This window comes from Ambystoma mexicanum, chromosome 1p (genome assembly GCF_040938575.1).
Source record: "Ambystoma mexicanum isolate Mex_15411 chromosome 1p, UKY_AmexF1_1, whole genome shotgun sequence".
Classification (NCBI taxonomy): domain Eukaryota; kingdom Metazoa; phylum Chordata; class Amphibia; order Caudata; family Ambystomatidae; genus Ambystoma; species Ambystoma mexicanum.
This window is the reverse complement of record NC_090921.1, coordinates 156,262,515-156,280,010: the sequence shown is the minus strand read 5'-3', so window position 1 is coordinate 156,280,010 and position 17,496 is coordinate 156,262,515. Positions and strand designations below refer to the sequence as shown.

The window sequence follows — 17,496 nt, the reverse complement described above, 5'->3', positions numbered from 1 at the left end:
AACGCACCTTGTTTTGTCTTTCAGATGCGGGATGCAGCGCCGAAGGCCTCCGGAGCGTGCGAAGAGTTGGTAAGCTTTTGTCTTTCAGATGCCGGAATGCAGTGTGAAGACCTCCGGAGCGCACGAAGAGTAGGTAAGCCTTTGTCTTTCAGATGCCGGAATGCAGCGCGAGGCATTGGTGACAGCCGATGGACCAGGTAAGTGAAGAGCTGTCACTGAAGACCGTAACGCTAACCTGTTCTTTCTTGTCTTTATAGGTGTTGCTGAAGACTGGATTCAGGATGGTAAGCCTTTTTCCTTAGGCCCAGGATCAGATGCAGAAGACACGATGAGCGTTCTGCTGCAGAGGATGCAGAATAACGCAAAGCAAGATTCATCCATCGGGTGTGGTTTAAATAGCCTCCTGTAGTGCTTAGGTGTCTCCTTCCACAGCCACGCCTAGGTAAGAAAAAAGTTCCTGCTTTCCAGAAGAGTTCCAGTGTTCTGAATCTAGGGAGTGGCTCCTGCCCCACCCAACAGGAAAAGTAGTTCCAAACAGAAGAGGATCAGAGGCTCAACTGGCAGGCAAGTAAGCAGCATGGTCTGCTGCAGGTAAGTCCACCCAAGCATTATGAGCCCGGCGCTTCCAGCGCTGGGACTGGGCATATTTATGAGCCTGGTGCCACTAGCGCCAGGACTGGTTCCAAAAGGTCCCAATTGGGACTGGTTGGCACTCGGAACCTGGGTTATGGATCTGCTTCCAAGGGAGTTGGGAAAACCCTGACCTTTTGGAAGCAGAGATCATGACAGTACATTGCTACTCCCAGTCTCATCAATGTGAATTCCTTGACCTATGTCCTGCGCACCATAGTCTATAGCATCCCGTGCCATACATTTAGGAACGTTACTGGTGCTGGGACATTCATTATCACTGCGCACCCAAACAATGTCATCAATGGACAACCTCTTGCCATCCTCCAACACCACGGATTTTCCAGAACAGCTCTGTACTCTGTGGTGGTCTAAATCTGGATTCACCTTTCATCGTCTTTATGGGTTACTTGACAGATACCTAATCACCCTCCTTGAATGTCTTCACAATAACTCCCTTCTTGTGATCATAGTAGTCTTTGTACTTTCTTTGTTTCTCGCTCACTCTCTTTATAATTTGTTCTAGATCCAAGTGTTCATTCCCTGCCTTTGAAAACAGGTCTCAGGCGATTGAATGCTTGCCTAGCCCTCATCATGGTAAAGGGTTCAACTTCAGTAAGTGAGTGCGGTGTGGTGTGGTTCTGTACGTGCAAAGGGCTTCCTTGAGAGCTTCCTTCCTTGGAAGGGAGTTTGAAACAGCTACCTGTATTAGTCCCTTCACAAACTTGTTCATCCTCTCAACAAGCCCATTTGCAATAGGATGGTACAAAGATGTTTTTATATGGTTGATAGCCCTTTCTTTAAGAAACTGTTGGAGCTCCAAAGAAGTGAACTGAGGCCCATTATCCGACACAATTTCCTTTGGGTCCCCTTCTCTGTTAAAAATGTCACTTAGGAAATTCAGGACTTTTCCAGTGGAGACATTTTCCTCAACAACTCTCCACTCCACCCACTTGGAAGTGTAATCGACTAAAACCACTATGTAAATTTTAACCACCTCCAAGTTTTCGTATGGTCCCATGATGTCCACAGCAACTTTGGACCAGACTTTGTCAGGGATTTCCACAGGCTGTAGCGGTGTCTCTCACTATCTTGGTTTTGTCACTCGTGGCACACGCATGACAATTCCTCACGCTCTCTTCCACCTCTCTCCATAAACCAGGCCACCAGTATGAACTCCTCATCCTTCTCTTAGTAAAATTCCTGCCCATATGCCCTTCATGGGCTAAAGCAATTATTCTATTTCTCAGACCCACTGGGGGGATTACTCGATCACCCCTATATAAGAAATCAAGATCCAACCAAATCTCATCTTTGATCAGAGCATAATCTCTAATGGTTTGGTCATATTCTTGCCAATCATTCTTAATTGCCTCTCTAATGTACTTCAATTGAAGTACATGAGATGAGATCAGTACATGAGATGAAGCAGAATAATGATAAATCTAGCTAACACAAGTAAGTAACTTTTAAACACTTGCTATACTTTTCAAGCAAGAATCCTTTTCTTATCCAGCCCTTCCGTAGTCTATTGCATGAGTTCTCTCAAGAGGCAGAAGAGGGACACTAGGGGTCTAGGTGCCAGCTGTAAGCAGTGTGAGAGAGGGTTCAATTGCAAGTTCCTGAGGAAGTCTCTTCAAAACAAGTAGTTCACTTTAGAGTTAGAAATGGTCCAGGGACCTCAGAGAAGACACCCTAGAGGATTCCAGCAGTGGGCCTGGGTGAACTGGATTAGAGGCCTCCAAATCACAAGAAACACCCCAAAAGTACGTAGGAATCACAAAACCTTAATGTAAGTAAATACCCCAGCCAACACAGTACCTCAGCACAGAAGAAGAGTTTGCAGCAGGAAGATTTCAGGATCTGCAGCCAATAACCCAGTCAATGGATTCCTTTGTCATGAAAATGAAGACCAGACTCTGGAAGGGATTTTGCAGCAGGGATCAACGCGGAAGACTCCAGGAAAGAGTTTCTTCACGGATGGATGCGGCTCTGTGGTTTTGGGCCCTTTTTTTAGAAGACGGAATATCGCTGGTCAGATTCTTGTCACTAATCTGGTCTAGCACACTGGTGAGGGGACTGACTTGATTCATGTGTCTGGAGGCACAGCAGCATGCCACCAAAGTGTCAGCTCAATTCGGAATTCAGAAGACCGTACAATGGCTTGAGGTCCTAGGGTATTGGTGTATTGCAGCCCGGCAAGGTCGTAGTGGGAAGGCTCAAAATGCAGGTCTTCTGGTGTCTAGTGGATCACACCAGAATCTGGGTCAGGGTCATCATTTTCAGATTCCAAAGGTCGCTAGGAAGGAAGGGCAACAGCTGCTCTGGTTACTCAGCAGGCTCTCCGGTTGCTGAAAATCATCTCAGCCACAGTTTCTTCATCTTCCTCTTCGGATTCAGGTCCAGTGGTCGACTACCCCTTGGAACTGGATTCTCGAAGGCAGGAAGACAAAGAGGGGCAGAGTTTTGGACTCCTCACTCACTTCCTACATTCACACACATTCAGGAGCCTGGGTGGGCTAGACCCAAGTCTCCCGCCGTAGATAAAATTCACATAAAGGACTTTGCTACCCTGGAGGCCAGAGGAAGGACCGAATAAGGGAAAGGAACACTAAAATGGCAGAAAAAGAAGACAGGGGCCCTTTTGGTAAAATGGGCACCCATGGGTGCCTTTACCGCAGATGTGGTAAAGGTGCACCGGATTCATAAAAAGGATCACTCTGCCACCAGCCGTTTAAGGTAAGCTTGTCCCTGTAACAGAAATGTTACTGTGAGAATGAGAAAGGGGATACACTGTAACCCCCCAGCACTACACAAAGTGGAGTGTGCTGGTCTCACCAAAATAAAGTGGAGGATAAAAAATCCTTTCTATCCTTGGGAACTGTAGTTCTCACAAGGTTAGCCAGAGAAAATTAAAAAGGGGGCGGGGGGGAAGAGGGGTCAGATCCCAAAGGGCAACCCAGCAACAATAGGTTGTACATGCCAAACGTAGTCAAAGAGGATGAAATGAAAAAGGACACTATGGAGAGTCTTCAAAATGACACCCATAAAAAGAGTAAAAAGATCTGAGTGTGTGGAAAAAGGTTCCCACTCACTGAGGTATAGGGACAAATAATCCACCAGTCCAGCAAAAAGTGTGGTGGTCTAACAAGTGAGGGAGATTTTTAACTAAAGTTAAAAACATACCCAACAGTTACAAAGGCAAAACAGTTCATGCACCCACTATAGACCCTCAATCAGAGCCTTTGTATTTTACCTGTGTTTGCATGATTTTATGTAATTGTTATTTTGCGCTCAGAGTAAATACCTTTGCCTGGAGGCAATCCAGAACAGGCGATGCCTTGGTCTACGCCATTGATGAAGTAGTGCAAATCGCCCTTGGCCGTACGCATCATGCCGATTCGAGATCCTGTGGTCAGGGAGTCCAAGTCGCAACCATAGTTGTTACGCATGGTATTACCATCTTGCATGATGGCTGTGCCACTGAGAATAAGAAAATCAGAGTGATTCAGACAGCTTTCTTGCCACTAGGATCACAAAAAGGAAGAACTGCTCCGAAATTAACACATGGAGAGCATGAAAGAACAGAACAAGGAAAATCACTGGGAATAAGGAACCATGGTAGGGAACGGATCATCCCTTTCCTCAACACAAAAGAGGTTGTGCAAAGGAACGAGGTGTCTAGATACCACCCTATGGGAAAAAGAACTCTAGCTCTGTCATAATGAAGGAACAAGAGATGGATAATGACACTCCTGCCCGTCTACCAAACACACAAGAGAAACAATGACACAAGGAGCTAATATGCACTCAATACAGGGCCAGCCAACAAGGCAGAGATGTTCATAAGGTGTAAATGGAGACCACCACCAAAAGGTGTCTAGCAGCAGACCCCATGGCATCATAACAACGGAGGGAAGAGAAGGAGATGCAAAAGAGATCTGGCAGAAATGTCCTCAAGTCTTTGTGAGATTAATTAACGGGAGGAGACTTTTTGGTAAGTCAGAGGTAAAAATAGCACTAAAGTCTGGCTCCGCACACACACACACAACTTATTACCTCAACATCCAAGTGTCGTAGTCAATGTCAGTCATGGTGTTGGGGAATTCCAACTCGTCCGGCCGGATGGCGGTCACACCTACAAGACATGAAGGAGTTACTGAAGAGCACAGGGGAACAATGATTTTTCAAACCTCTGGAAATAAAACACCTTCAAATCTAAGTTTACCTTGTGTTTCACCAGCACCCCTCTACCTAAGCTCAACATGCTTGCATCTGCAATCAAACAATACGTACCTGCCTCAATAGAACCAGACCACCTATCCACCATTTTCTGAATGACAATCTCAAACAGTTCACCATCACGTAGTGCCCTGCAACAAAAAATACCATAACGAATTACAAGAGGGCAAAAATATAATGAAAACTGAACTGCGCGACAACCTGTTAACCGCCTAAATATCACATCTATTCTACTGCCCATTTAGGGCTCCCATCACCCTTTTCATCATACTGCTCTGTACTTCCCCTTTCTCCTACTCTACATACTCAGTAGCCAATCAATCTAGCCATCAGAAGTAATGGAAAGTGGAAATCGCCTCTTTCCCGTTGATGCATGCACATCATAAAAGGGTATTACAAAGCTTAACAATTCTAAGTGTGATGGAGCAGTCTTGATGCACCATTAGGCGGAAAGAGGGCTGGTCAAAGGACAGCTCGCACAGACAGTATATTTACTGAAGGATACACCCTTTATGAAAGGAAAGCTTCAAAATAATCACAAGGATTACAACACTAAATCAGCTCTAAAAGACACTTAATACAATTTAAACAGTAGGCAACACAATTGTGTGTATTCTAGTGATGCTGTATCAACACCATCGTTAAGGTTACATGACTCTTTGGGCCTGATTCACAGAGTGTTTTCCGATGGAAATGCGCCATTATAAAACACGACTGTGAATCAAGCCCTTCACACCACAGAGTGAGAAAATATTTTCCTGTGTAATATTTCACCTAGTTCATGAAAGTTGACCCATCTTGGAATGTGACTGATCCGGTCACATTCAAACATGCCAAATTCTGTGATTTATCATTGACCTTTTGATGTAAAAAAAGAATGTTGAATTCAAGATTTATTTTGCAATGCAGTTTCTTAGACCCCAAAAAACAGGATCTTGAAATGGAAAAATTCAATTTGTGAGACTGTTTGCACATGCCTAGTCTTTACCTGGAACTGATTCACACCACAATTTTCTTTTGTTTAAATCTCCCAAAATATAAAGCATATATAATCAGACCCGCCAAGCACTTCTAGAGTAACTAAACATACATGTGTTTGCAGAAGATATATGTGTATGCAAGCCCCCACCATGCACACCAACAACACACTTGGAATAAATGCATGCCCAAACAATGAATGCAGATACTGAACAATATTATAATTGACAACATTTGCAAATTGTGTATTTGTGGAGGTGCGGAAAGCCAGGGGGCAAAATAGATGCTGACAACGCACAATGACAAGATGACTGGTGTTTGGATGAATTTTTCAGAACAAGCTCTGCAAGCAGGTTCTGAGAGGCCAACCTAAACAGCGAACATGGCTATTGACACAGTCAACCCAAACTCAATGCAGTGAAGGAGTGCTGATCAGCAAGGATGGCCCGAGGGGCTATTGGTGTCATTTGTAAGTAAAATTAACTAAACAGAAAATCAAATATTAGTTCACACAAAAGTCTCCCTGCACAACCTTTGCCAAAGCCAAACGGTTGGTACAATAATGCATTTAAAAGCACTTTTAGATTTAGTAGCTAAGTAAACATTTTATGGGGATCAATCTCAATAACGCCACATTAGCAGTTATCCAGTGGGGATCCTGGTCTAGAAATCTAGTGATCACACCAGGCAGGTTGGGAGGCCAGAAACATGTAAGTATACTCGCACACCACGGTCAAATTTTCAGAGTGGCCACTGCTTGGGACATTTCTGCCACTGGTCCTGTTGAAGCCCAGAGTTTGCCCAGAGGTTGCAGGTGCAGCGGCTGAAGATTTAGGATTGGGTTAAGCTACATGGCAGTTCCGATCACAGGTTTTCGGACAGCTCCTACAGACTTGCTGCTGGACAGGGAAGACTCTTCAGGACAGTAACCACAGCAAGTCCCAGGACATGAAGAGTCCTCCAAGTAACATGTAATAGCGGAAACAGGGCTACAATGAAGCAGCACACCGGGTCAAGGGTCAGCAGGAATTAATCATGGTGGCATTAAAGATGTTCTCCAGGAAGGCCCCTCTTCATCTAGGAGAGCAGCAAAAGAAAGGATTTTAGGCCACAAGTTGACGACCTGCAGAGTCCAAAGCTCCAGCTTGAGACTGCAACCAGTGCAGCAGAGACCTTTACAATGAACGGGCGGTACTAGCCCATTTTGTTCAAGGCCCATTTGTTCGTTTTTTTTACGGCGTTCACTCAAATGTAGATGGGGGTTGGGTTTATGTATTTAGAAAGGTGGGGAGATCGCAGGGGACTCTGATCACATTTTTGGGCCGTAAAAAATGGAGAAAAAAACCCTCGAACAAATGAGTCAAGCAAATTGCTGCGAGAAAACAGATCCCCAACGGGCAGCCCACAGTACAGATCTGGGATGCTTCAGACATCCCGAAATGGCAGGCTTCTCGTGCAGGGTTCAGGACTAGATTGTCCAACCAGTCCAAGGATCCGCCGCTTCGTAAAAGCAGCAGTCTTTGGGTCTTCAATGCAGGCCTTTCTTTCAGGGTCTTTGCTCCAGTGAACAATAAGAGAAATATCTGGAGGTTCCCCCATCTATCCACAATTCAGGCTGAGAGTTTCCACAGACGAATAATGGTAAGGACCGGCACCGTCCAATCAGATAATGTGACAAATCTAAGTGATTTGTTGTCCCCCCCCACACACCAAGTGGGAGCCATCCCGCTTGGGACTAGTGATATGCGCCTACTATGGAAATAGGGATGGCCTAAGCATGAAGGGAGTAGTTTCTTACCTGTAACTCCATTTCTCCAGCGTTGGTATCTTTCATGGATTCACATGCTTAGAATATTCCCCGTCGTCAGACTGGGAACCCTCGGTACACATATATAGTCGTTTCCTATAGGAAAAAAATTTCCGACACTTGTGTGTCCTATCCACATCTACGTCCTCTCCGGGGCCGTCCACGCAAGCCCTGTTGGACGTAATGGTATAAAAGGCCCCGCCCCCGCGGGTCCCGTCAGATTTCGGCCCCTCCAAAGTAGAAAAGGGGAAACCTGCTTATGCACATATCTTGCACATTGCAATCTGGGGAGGCTGGAGGGCGCATGTGAATCCATGAAAGATACCAACGCTGGAGAAATGGAGTTACAGGTAAGAAACGACTCCCTTCTCCAGCATTGGATCTTTCATGTATTCACATGCTTAGAATAGATTGTATAGCAGTATCATCGAAGACGGAGGTGAGAATGCAATGTAACTTACTTTTACCAGAAACACTCTCAGTCCAAATATGTATATATATGTGTGTAAGCAGCAACATATTTTCAGATATAAACATATTCGTAATACATAAATAAGATCAAGGGAACAAACCTAGGCAAGGTAAGAGACAACAGCTTCACCGTATTTGGCTTACCTCATTGAAACAGATGGCGCAGCACCGCCCTTCCCATCTGTACCTCATCCGTGTGCTGCCTTTCCAGGCAGTAATGGCGTGTAAACGTGTGTGGAACTGACCATGCCGCCGCCTGGCAGATGTCTGTCAGAGGAATTCCTGCCCATAGAGCCGCGGAGGAGGCTGTCGATCTCGTGGAATGGGCTCTAGGGCGTCCTTGTAGGGGTCTCCCAGCCTTGGAGTGACTAAAAGTAATTGCCGAAGAGACCCAACGAGCCAGACCTTGCTTGGAGATTGCCCTTCCCCTCGTCGACGGACCGTAGGCAATGAACAACTGTCTGGTAGTTCTGATATCTTGCGTCCTTTGCAGGTAAAATTTTAACGCCCTTTTGACGTCCAGAGTATGAAGGGCTTTTTCCGCCGTCGACGACGGGGACGCAAAGAAAGTAGGAAGGACCAGGGTCGAGTGCTTGTGATAGACTGTCGGTACTTTCGGGATGAAAGTAGGGTTGGTTGATAAAAAATACTTTGTCCTTAAAGAATCTCATATATGGAGGATCTATGACCAATGCCTGTAATTACGACATTCTTCTAGCCGATGTAATGGCAATTAAGAAAGCCAGTTTCCAAGATAGGAACTGCATGGATGAAGAGGACATTGGCTCAAATGGAGGCTTCATTAAGGCAGCCAACACCACATTTAGACTCCACGAAGGTGGGAACCGTTTCTCAGGGGGGAAAGTTCTAAAGAGACCCCTCATGAAATGTTTCACCAGTCTGTCACTGAATAATGGTGAAGACTGTCTCCTCCTCGTAAACCTTGAAATGGCCGCCAAGTGCACTTTGATGGACGATGATGACAGCCCACTCAGCTAGGTGAAGAAGATACGGAAGAATTTGTTCAGGGGTTACGTCTAAAGGCTGAATTTCGTGCTGTGTTTGACAGCACGTACAGAACCTTCGCCATTTGCATATGTATGATTTGTTAGTCGAAGGGGCCCTAGCCGCCTGCAGAATTCTCCGGCAATCCGACGAGACTTTCAAGTTGCCAAACTCTGAAAAGTCAGGAGCCATGCTGTTAAGTTGAGGCTGTCTGGGTTGTGGTGCCACACCGTTCCCTTGTCCCTGGACAGTAGGTTCGGCACTTTCTGGAGAGTTATAGGCTGTTCCAACGACAGATGTAGGAGGTCGGAAAACCATGGTTGTCTCGGCTAATACGGAGCCACTAGAATGACCAGGCATTTGTACCTGCGAATCCCCTGGATTGTCCTCCGTATAAGGGGGAACGGAGGGAAAGCGTACAGGAATTTGTCCGTCCAAGGAAACGAGAACGCTTCCCCCAGGGATCCTTTTTGAGGCCATCTGCTCGCGAACTGTTCGCATTTCCTGTTTTCTTTCGTAGCGAAGAGGTCGATTGAGGGGGTCCCCCACCTTTCGAAGATTATTTGTAGCTGACCGGTGTCCAGCTCCCACTCGTGTATTTGAGCCATTGTCCTGCTCAGGGAATCCGCTTGCACATTCTTCACACGCCGAAGATGGTAAGCAACTAAGGATATGTTGTGTTTCAACGCCCAGTGCCAGATCTTTTGAGCTTCCGCCGAAAGGTTCCTGGATCTGGTGCCTCCTTGCTTTATCAAATAGAACATGGCTGTCGTGTTGTCTGTCAGCACTCTTACTTTTGATCCTTTGATATGTGGAAGGAATGATTTCAAGGCCCATCTCACTGCCCTCAGTTCCAGCACGTTGATGTGTAGGTGCGATTCGGTCGAAGACCATCTGCCCTGGGTTTGATGATCGTTCATGTGTGCTCCCCAGCACGTCAGGGAGGCGTCCGTGATGATGGTGTTCTGAAATTCCGGCTCTTGTAGAGGAACCCCTCTGTCCAGGTTGTGAAAGATTTTCCACCATTGGAGGGATCTGATGACACCCTCGTCGTCGACGGTTATCCTGTCTGACCACCGGCCCGTGGCCTGCTTCCATCTGTCCGACAGGAACTCCTGTAGAGGCCTCATGAACAATCGGCAGTTTGCTACTAGGTGGATGCACGAAGCCATGGAACCCAGGATTGCCACATATTTTCTCACAGAAAATGTGCTCTGTAGGCGAAGTTGACTCGTCAGTTGTTCGATCTTCAATATTCTGTCTAGGGACGGTTTCACTATTCCCGAGTGGGTTTCGAATTGAAATCCCAAGAACTTCAAGCTCCTTGAGGGCTTTAGAGAAGACTTTTCGAAGTTCACTGCAAACCCCAGTCGTTGCAGAAGTTGTAAGGTGGCTTGCACGCTGTCGTTGGTCGACGCTGGGGAGGATCCCCTCACAAGCCAGTCGTCGAGGTACGGGTATACATGATGCCCTCTCTTTCGCAGCCAGGCTGCCACAGGTGCCAAACATTTTGTAAACGTTCTTGGGGAGGACTTTAGACCAAATGGGAGCACTGCAAATTGGTAGTGTGTCTGACCTACCATGAACCTCAGAAACCTCCTGTGTTTTTGACACACCGGAATGTGGAAGTACGCGTCCTGTAGATCTAGTGACGCCAAAAAATGGTCCCTTTGGACGGATTTGATCACCTCCTGCAGTGTAAGCATTTTGAATTTTTGACTCTGTAGGGTCTTGTTGAGGTCTCGCAGGTCGAGAATAGGGCGCCATTTTCCGTTTGGTTTCTTTACCACAAAACACTGTGAGTATACCCCTAGGCCTTTCTGCGATGCAGGGACTTATTCGATGGCGCCTTTCTGTAACAAGAGTGTTACTTCCTGCCTCAAGATGTTTAGATGCGGCTGGGATAGGTGTATTGGTGGACATTTTGGAGGTTTGCATTTGAATAGTAGGGAATGTCCGTACCTCACAGTGTCCAAAACCCACTGATCTGTTGTAATGGCCTCCCATTCCTCGATGCAGCTTGACACTCTTCCTCCCAGAACGGTACTCTTCCCGTCATTGTTGGTCTTTCTGTTTGCTCGTCGACGACGAATAAGTTGGTCGTCTCTTGGAAGACTGGAAGTTTCTGCGCCGGCTTGTGGTCTGAGAGGCGCGTCTTTATCCTTGGGAAGGATACGCTGATCTACCAAAAGATCTATCCCTGGTTGCTGAAAATCTTGAGTTTCCAGATGCTCCTCTAAAGGGACGAAAGGAACGAAAGGGCTTACCACTCTGGAGAGAACCCAGCGAGCGCGCTGTATCCGAGTCCTCCTTCATGCCCTTCAAGGCCTCGTCCACCTTTTCTCCGAAAAGAAGATCACCTTCGAAGGGCATGTCCAAGACTTTATACTGTACTTCGGGTCTGAAGTTGGTGCACTTAAGCCAAGCCTGGCGTCTTAGAACAACTCCGTTATTTATTTGTTTAAAACCCGAATCTGCCAGGTCCACCGCTATGTTAATAGCATGATTAGATGCTTCTTCGCCTTCTCGAACCAGGGACATAGCCGTTCTTCTATGTTCTTCCGGGAGGTGGTCCAGAATAGGTGCCAGTCTGTGCCACATCGCCCTGTCATATCTGGCCACAATCGCCAGGGAGTTAGCTGCTTTCACCGTTGAGGTCCCCACAGAAAGAACCTTCTTACCAAACACGTCTTGGCGCCTCGCCTCATTATCTGGCGGGGTAGAGCATTTATGTTGGGCCTTCGCTTTTCTCGTCGCCGCCGACGACACCACCGAGTCCGGTGTAGGCTGAGCCGAAAGACACTTCGGTGTAGAGTCTGGTACTTTAAATTTCTTTTCAATGCGGCCTTTGACAGCAGGCTCAGAAAATGGGTGACGCATGGTTTGAACACCTTCTTTCCAGACATGGTCTAAAATGGGTATTGAGAATATTGAGCGTCTACTCTTGCCCATATGGTCAAAAAGAAAACAGTCCTTTTTCTCCTCCTGTTGGACCAGGCCAAACTCCTTGCACGCTTTTTCCATCATGGAATGAAAGGCACCTATATCGTCCGGTGGTGACGGGTGAGTGGGACTCTTTGGTGTTTCCATTTCCACATCCGACACCCAGGATGGATCCCTAGATGGTGAGAGGGATATATCTGACGCTGACCCATGGTCAGATAGGGAGTCCGAAAGCTCACCTTCCTCCTGGACTGCTGGAACAGTTGGAACCCCGATCGATCTGGTCGGGCGGTGTGAAGGGCCGGGCTCGTCGACGGGGGGTGTCGACGGTACAGGTGGAAGCCTTTCGTCCAGCGATTTCAGCAGCGAGTGTAAGGAGGACAGTACCTCCATGGACAGGGTCGCCCGAGAGCTTGGAGGTTGAGTAAACACCTGCGAGCAGGTTGCTCCTGATGGAAACCTGGCTCGTAGACCGAGGTCCTCCGGGCTCACAATTCTGAAGCCGTCGTCTTCCTTCGAGGCAATTGACGCTGCCTGTTCCTGTAGCAATGTGTCAGGAAACTCCATATCGAATACTTCTGGTCTCCAGGCCAGAACTTACGTCGACGAGGACATCGTCGTCGAGGTCGTCGCTGGGTTGATGACCAGTGAAATCGACTGCGTCAGAGGCAGTGAGGACACCGACTGGTTCGTCGTCATCGACGTTGGGCCTGCAGGTGGTTTAGGCGGTCCCGCCTTCACAGCGCTCTCCCTGCGTTTATCCGAATCTCTACTTGTGGCTGATCTGTGTTGATCGCCCGAGGAGGATTTAGGCCTTTCCTTTCCTTTCCTTTCTTCGACGAAGTTGACGACGATGTCTTTCTTGCAGAGTCTTTAGAAGAGTCCTTAGAAGAGTGACTTCGTGGAACGTCCTTTTCCACAGGTCGTGACTTCTTAGCTGGAGGTTCCGACGAAGTTGGGCGTCGAGGGGCTCCTGATGTTTTCGCAGAGGCCACGCTGCGCACAGAGCCCACTTCTGACTGAGGGTACGCTCTCGCACCGTCATTTAACCAGGATACCAGCCGTCGATTTCGATCCTTCAGGGTTTTCTGGGAAAAACCTTTACATATTTCACACTGGTCTGCCGAGTGGTGAGGGTGGAGGCAATAAATAGTCTAAATGGCCGCCCCCCTCGTAAACCTTCTTCAAACCGCACGTGGCACACGGGCGAAATAGAGGTTTTCCCGACATTCCGAAAAAATTAACAAACTCACAGGAGTTCGACAATTCGAAAAATCTAGCAGTAGAGACTACGCGAGGAGATCCCACTATCTTTGGAGACGGTTGAAATCTGACGGGACCCGCGGGGGCGGGGCCTTTTATACCATTACGTCCAACGGGGCTTGCGTGGACGGCCCCGGAGAGGACGTAGATGTGGATAGGACACACAAGTGTCGGAAGTTTTTTCCTATAGGAAACGACTATATATGTGTACCGAAGGTTCCCAGTCTGACGACGGGGAATATTCTAAGCATGTGAATCCATGAAAGATCCAATGCTGGAGAATGTGTGGGTATATCTAGGGGAGACCCTGAGCCTAATTCAGGTCTGCTGGATCTTTGCTCGAGTTCTGTGCAAGTCTCCAGGCTCATTTACCCGATTTAAAATGTATTCCAAGGACACTGCTACTGTAAAGTTTGGCCCTAAAAACACTACACTGGCTCCCAGTAAAACTTTGCATCACCTTCAAAACAATGTGCATAACGCACAGTGCAATCAGCGGACAAGGAGCAGAATTCCTACAAAAGAAAATAACAGTCTACAAACCGACGAGACCCCTCCGATCAAGTAACGAAATCCGCCTGGAACTCAAACCATACTTTTAGAAAAAACTTGGAGGCACCTCCTTCAACCACTTAGTGGCAAAATCCTGGAACAACATCCCAAAAGAAATAAGAAACACTGAAGATCACCTAAAATTCAGGAAATCACTAAAACCCTGGCTCTTCAACACCACAGACTAAATCTGGAAACCGAAACTGGTAAAAAGATGACTAATCCGGAAAGGACACGGACATCCCCGACCCGAGAGGGTAGCTCCCACGGCACCTGGACGGGTGACACCAGATAGACTGGAACACAGGCGGCACGCACGAAAACTGAGCCAACTCCCCCAGACAATCCGACCAACACATTCACCCGTCCCTTAGTTAGCACCAGGTACCACAGTGGTGTGGAATTGTCGAGATATTGGCAATCACCACTCTACCTGAGAGGTTGACATTGGCAGGTTTACTGGCCACAGGAGTATGAAGGGAGGATAAGGGGAGCTATGAGAGAGCATGTTAGAGTTGGGGGCCAGAGGAGTAAGGAACCTTGTATGCCAGTCGGACCCAGATCAGGACAGAGCCGCACCAGGGGAGACTGCGCAAGCCGAGCGCCTGAATTCAGCATAGAGACGCAAACTAACCAAACCTACTAACAATTTCCCTTTCTGCATACACCTCTCAAACTCCAAACCAAACACAACCAAAATCTACAGCACAACAAACCGCACACACTTCACTACATTGCAACAACAAAACAAAAACACGCATAGTCTTGCACACCATTAGATGACGACTACCGGCCGCAAACACCCCAGGCCCAGCCAACGGACCCACCGGGCTCAGGCCGCCAACAGCACATCACTGCTCTCTTGCAGTTTTCCTGCCTCCTCCCACTAACTCAACCTCCCCTCCTCTTTCAGAGCCGCCAAAGCGCCAGGGGACCACTCCGGTGGTGACAGTGCGCGGTACAAATATCCTTTAACATTATTAACATTAACATAATAGTTGGGCTTGTGCCTCATACACTTGCCATTGTTTTTGATATTTGGCTGCTGGAAGCACAGTCCTCCTCTACCTCTGTCTCGTTAGCTGGACAGGGACGAACATGCTGTTAGGTAAGTATTTGTAGAGTTCAACTGGTGTGGGATTTTACAAGACATCTCTTGGTATTCGGTAACCCACCTTTCAATATAGGCCTGTACTACACAAGTGGGTAATGTGAGCAGCCAAGCTCATCTTAAAAGGGGTAGAGGGAGGGGGAGAGGGAGACAATAGACTATGATGGCCAGGGGTCCCTGGGCATTGGGATTCAGCAGCCTTGGAAAGTCACTGCAAGTCGGGGGTTGTGTCAAAATGAAGCTCGTCGCAAGACCGTCCCACCAGCCAAGGGAGGAAGTCAGCACAGCTGCAGGGCTTCACCGGGCAGTTTGCGGTCCAGGAGGGAGCCGCTGGCGTCTCTTCACATCTTCATCAAATGTTGTCCTCCAGTGGTCGACTGCCTCGAGTCCCAAAAACCTTGCCTTTAAGCAAGTTCCCATTTATTCACAGCGCTAGGCTGTCAATCACTCAGCATGGTGGCTGTCTTCCTGGCCAGCCAGCCAATCGGTACTGGTTTCACTCAGGCAACCTAGAGACAAAGGACAGGGAAGTTTCAGGACCCTCCCTCACTTACTGCCTTTTTAAATACACTGAAGCATGAGCAGGCTTCCGGGCTGAAGCCCGCCAAAGGCAAAATGCAGAACTGACTCAAACCCGATTCAAACAACAGAGTAAAAGCCCAGAAGGAACTGACAAAGGGCAAAAACAGAAGACGGGGGCCATTTTGGGAAAATTGTCACCCTTGGGTGCTGTACTGCAGCTGAGGAATCAGACTGGAGATACATGGCACAAGAAACCACTGACACCAGCCATTCAAGTTAATTAGTGTAACAGAATGTTACATGAGAAGTGGGATAAAGGAGTTACTATGTAACCCCCCAGCACTCCACATAGGGTGGTGGGTGCTGGACCCACAAGAGAAATGCTAAGTAAGAGCGGAGTCATCTTACTTTTCTTGGCAACAGTAGTTCACCCAAGAAAATGTAGTTAAACATAAAGAGACACTGTCACAATGCAAAAGCAGATGTTTATGGAGTTTACCAGACTCCATTAAACAGTAAAACAAAATTCCTGGCCAGAAAAAACACGAGAGTGAGAAAAAAGTCCCACTCACTCAGGAGTTAAAATTAAAAAAGCCTGACACATGCTGCAGCCGTTTTACCACTTAAGCTGGAGTTCCAAAATCAGCACTGGTTTTGTGGGGGAGGATTTTGTGAGGCCACCCTATAATGGTGAATAGGAAAGAGTTTTTAGCCCACCCCAATCAAGGCAAAGGAGCAAGACCTAGTCTCAGGAAGGTTGTGACAGTGGTCTAGCGCTACACTCAGTCCACAGAGAGCAACACGAACAATTCTAGCTAGGCAAGTACAAAAATAGACCATAGTTTGTGAGGCCTTAAATACACAGTAAGCAAGTAAACCCTTTAACCAACTATTGCCATGCCAACTCTAATAAAACATATATATATTCACCCTTAAAAGAAACAGAATATAATTTGATTCAATGACCAGTGAAACACAGGTAGGTTCTGAGATGAATTATAATTGGAAAGAGCACTTCAGGATAAGCAGCTTGCATAGCTCTTATGAAATAGGTGGTTTGGGGCCTTGTGCCCAAAAGTCGCCACTTCCAAAGTAGATAATTCAAAAGTAGCAAAAGTGGGCACGTAGAATGTTCAAATTGTAAGATCAACTGCTGCTACCAGCTTGTCTTAGGCACATTGTAAAAGTAACCAAAAAGCCACAAGGATACAATTCACAACGGGAGTCTGTCTCTCAGTTTCGATAGTCTTAGGGACTGATCAGTTTCCCCCTAGGATTTGATCAAAGGGCAAGGGAAGCAATGCAGAAGGCTTAACTTACCTCCAAAAAGTCACGATAGGACTCAAACAAGCAAACTAGAAAGGGTATCCCGTAGAATTATATGGGAGAAAAGCAGCAAAGAAAAAATATTCCAACAACGTGGACTTCCTGAAATACTGCCTTGGAGTAGGAAACTACTGTCATCCAGTATCGTACTGGGACACAAATTCCCAGCCATTCCCGTTTGGTCTGTACTGGGTTCTTCATCACTGTCTCAGTCATAGGACTTGCTCTGCTGTAATCTGCTTGGCTGGGGTCCTCAATCTTCACAGTAGTTTGCACTCCTGGCTGGCGGGACCACTCCAATAAAGGGTGCTAGTTGCTTTTCTTGGATGCCTGGTTTGTCGTTGATTTGGGGTTTCAGTCCTTTATTAACTGGGTCCTGACGACTACCATGCAAAAAAATAAAAACAAAATGTCTTTACTCATTGGGTTATTTTACCGTTTTGAGGCAGATTTTACTTCAGGTCCCTGTGGTGGTGTGTGTTAGGTAAGAGTTTCATAAATGTGAATAATCTTACTTACCTGTGTCAACCCAAAAAGTTTTTGCTTAGACTTGTTTCAAGAGGAATCTTTCCCCCCTGTAACCTAGTCTTTTACTCTTTATGGATGACCTTTCTATGTCTCTCCATAGTGTGTGATTGGAGTTCTA

At 47.0% G+C, this 17,496-nt stretch overlaps 1 protein-coding gene across 3 annotated transcripts in view; it reads right to left on the bottom strand.

The window, feature by feature from the left end:
* Nucleotides 1–17,496, bottom strand: part of NEURL4 (neuralized E3 ubiquitin protein ligase 4) — a 1,090,504-nt gene that overhangs the window by 833,519 nt on the left and 239,489 nt on the right. For all 3 annotated transcript variants that reach the window (XM_069645712.1, XM_069645703.1, XM_069645722.1), the window contains exons 13-15: nucleotides 4,927–5,003; nucleotides 4,690–4,768; nucleotides 3,938–4,113 (exon numbers count right to left, since the gene is read on the bottom strand). In XM_069645712.1, the coding sequence (XP_069501813.1) occupies nucleotides 3,938–4,113; nucleotides 4,690–4,768; nucleotides 4,927–5,003 (332 nt within the window). The remainder of the gene's footprint in view (nucleotides 1–3,937; nucleotides 4,114–4,689; nucleotides 4,769–4,926; nucleotides 5,004–17,496) is intronic.